We start from the raw sequence: 3,059 nt of genomic DNA on the forward strand, positions 1-3,059 counted from the left end.
CTCATTACCACCTGCACCAGTCACGCCGCTAATGGCACGCCCACCCCCACGCTCACATTGATGACGGTAATTGACACCCGCGCTTATATATTTATTTACTAGTGAGGGGTCGTGGTGTGCGGGAGTGTTGGCTAGGAGACGGAGGAGAGGAGGTGATGCAGTGTAACACCCCACCTCCCCAACACATTCCTTAGCAGTTCAGTTCAGAGCCAGAATTCAGAAACCCTTTGCTCTCTCACTACTTTCCAAGGCCACAGAGATGATTAGCCAGGTTCTCAAGAGTGTTTCTCCGGTTAATAATGTAGAAATCTTGTTAATCTGTCACTAAAATCATAAAAACGTCCTTAAAAATCCGAGTCACGTCAGCTGGAGCCTTTTGAGTGTAGTGGAGGTGCAGCGCGGAAGTGTTTCAGAATCTGAATTCTGTTCAGTTGTTGGTGGGGAGTGAAGTCTTTGCATCGGCACTCCCCCCCCCTCTCCCTTGGTCTTCCTCTTGGTCTGTTTGTTTGTTTGTTTGTTTGTTTGTTTCAGTTCGTTATAGTCTTCTGCTGTTGTACCTTCTTACATTTCAAACATTATCGTCTTAGTTTTTTCTTCAATCTTTTTTTTTTTTTTCTTGTCCTTCATTAAATAGGACTTCTCCAATTACACTGCCTTAATTCCTCTCCTTTACATGATCTTTGTATTAAACCTATGTATGTATGATTTTCCTAAGCTCGTACCTGGCTGTCATTCGTGTCACCGGTGCAGGTCAGGTGTATGTGTGTGTGTGTGTGTGTGTGTGTGTGTGTCCTGCTGGATTGTTGAGTTTCCCTTTCTCCTTGTTTGTCATCTGGTTGTGGTCCGCGCCCCGCCTGGTGTGTGCCTCGCGCTTACATTCTGGTTCTTGTTGTTCCTTCCCCGTGCTGCGTGTCGTGCTCGTGTCGTGTCGTGTGGTGGTTCGTGCGCTTGGTTCGTGCTGCTTATCCTGGTTCATACTTTGGTTCGTGTTATAAAGCTATACATTATGCCCACCTCAGACTTTCTTCTTTTTTTTAAACCTGTTCCTCTTTCATACTTTTAATTTTCCTTCTTTCTCTGCATTCATTAAAAACAGCAACTTTTGAACTTTTTTTTTTATTATTTCTGCTGCAACTCTTTGAAAATTCCAAACTTTGTATCATTTCTAAAAATCTCTAACAATTTTTTTTACTTATTTTATCTTTCTATTATTTATTCTTCCTTTCTTCCATTTATAAGAAAATCTAATTTACCTCCAACATTTCCTTTTTTTTTTTTTATAACTTCTTGCTCTTTTCTGTTTTACATCCACTTTCTTCCCTCCCGTGACATTCCATCCGTTTCTTTGCCTTTCTTTCCTTTCCCTCCCTTCCCCTTTCCTTTTACTCTTTCCACTTTCTCCCCTTCCTTTTCATTCCATTCCCTTCCCTTCCTTCCCTCACCCATCCCTCTTCTCACTCCACCCTTCACACAATCATGCAATCAATCAGTGGTTATCAGCCATTAAAAGAAGAATAAGAAGAGATAAAAATATAGATAAAGGTATATATTTATTATTATCACCTTCCTGACATCATAATGACATCAACCAGTAATAATTCTTCTCTCCACAGACGACTGAGTGATCCGCACACACGCACACACGCACACACACACACACATACACACACAGCGGCGTCTCGTTACAACACCTCCTCTCTCTTCACTTCTTCAGGAGAGTGCGTGCGTTTCTTCAGGTATCGGAGAGAAAAAGAGGTGAGAATGTGTGTGTGTGTGTGTTTTGTGTATCGCGGTGTGGCAGTTTGGATGTTGTTTCGGGTGTTTTTGGGGGAATGTGAGGGTGTAATGGACGTTGTGAGGGAAGTAATGGGTGTTGTGAGGATGTTATGAGTGTTGGGTTTGTTTTGAGTGCAGTGTGTGTTGTGAAGGTAGAAGGAAGTATATTTATACCTTTCTGGGTATTTTCTGGGTGTAGCGGGTGTTGTAGGGTGTAGAGAGCGTTGTGATGCGTCCCTGGGTTTTCTCTGGGTATGGCAGGGTTAATTCTGGGCATAGTAGTCCTGCTCCCCTGCTACTGCTGCTGCTGCTGCCTCGGGGTTCTGCTGGGCGGCGCGAAGAAGGGCACTCACTCCCGCCTCCACCGCTCGCAGCCTCTCCTCAATGTCCTGGGTGAGAGTTTAAGGGATACGGAAAGACTGAGTACGGTATTTATGAGAGGTAGCTTGGTGAGTGAGTGAGTGGACAGGAGTGGAATGCATTGCGGAAGTGACAAGAAGAGAAAAAATGGGATGGTCACGTAGTAAGAAGAGAAGGTTACGTTAGGATAAGTTGGTTTGGTTAGGTTAGGTTTTGGTTACATTTAGGTTAAGAAGGATCTCTCTCTCTCTCTCTCTCTCTCTCTCTCTCTCTCTCTCTCTCTCTCTCTCTCTCTCTCTCTCTCTCTCACCCGGGGCAGGGGGCGGCGGGGGGCGGGGGTCTGCTGCTGTAGGCTGCGGCGGGGGTCTGCTGCCACGAAGTCCACGCCCGCACGCCGCCCGCTGGCTACTCCCACCACGCCGCCCAACTCAGTGGACCTTTTCCGCCCGTTCGTCCAGCCTGGCGGGGAAGGGAGAGGGAGAATAGATAAATGAAAAGACAAAGCGATAAGATTGATAACCGGCTGACTAGCTAACGAGTTAACTACAAGCTGACTAACCAACGAACTGACCAACTAGCTAACTAACTCACTAACAACCAAGTCAAATTGCAACAGGGCTTTATGAAAATTGGGAAGTAATATTTTAGCTTACCTTAGGTTAAGTTAGGTTAGGTTAGGTTAATTATTTATATATTGTGTAGAAGTGAAATTCGGAGAGAGAGAGAGAGAGAGAGAGAGAGAGAGAGAGAGAGAGAGAGAGAGAGAGAGAGAGAGAGAGAGAGAGAGAGAGAGAGAATCATTCATTCACCTACGGTCGTCTGCTGGTCACTCAGCCTGCCGTTCCCTTACGGAAAGAGCTCATGGCTCGTACTGAGCGATCTTTGGGTAGAACTGAGACCACTCACTCACTACACACCAGGAC

General features: G+C 45.5%; 1 protein-coding gene across 1 annotated transcript in view; it reads right to left on the minus strand.

Moving 5' to 3' along the window:
- Positions 1 to 1,531: 1,531 nt before the first annotated feature.
- The window catches only part of LOC135104703 (uncharacterized), an 18,028-nt gene continuing 16,500 nt past the window's right edge, over positions 1,532 to 3,059 (minus strand). Inside the window, exons 3-4 of the mRNA XM_064012224.1 lie at positions 2,447 to 2,595; positions 1,532 to 2,165 (exon numbers count right to left, since the gene is read on the minus strand). Coding sequence (XP_063868294.1) covers positions 2,040 to 2,165; positions 2,447 to 2,595 — 275 coding nt within the window. The 3' untranslated portion in view covers positions 1,532 to 2,039. The remainder of the gene's footprint in view (positions 2,166 to 2,446; positions 2,596 to 3,059) is intronic.

Source organism: Scylla paramamosain, chromosome 11 (assembly GCF_035594125.1).
Source record: "Scylla paramamosain isolate STU-SP2022 chromosome 11, ASM3559412v1, whole genome shotgun sequence".
Classification (NCBI taxonomy): domain Eukaryota; kingdom Metazoa; phylum Arthropoda; class Malacostraca; order Decapoda; family Portunidae; genus Scylla; species Scylla paramamosain.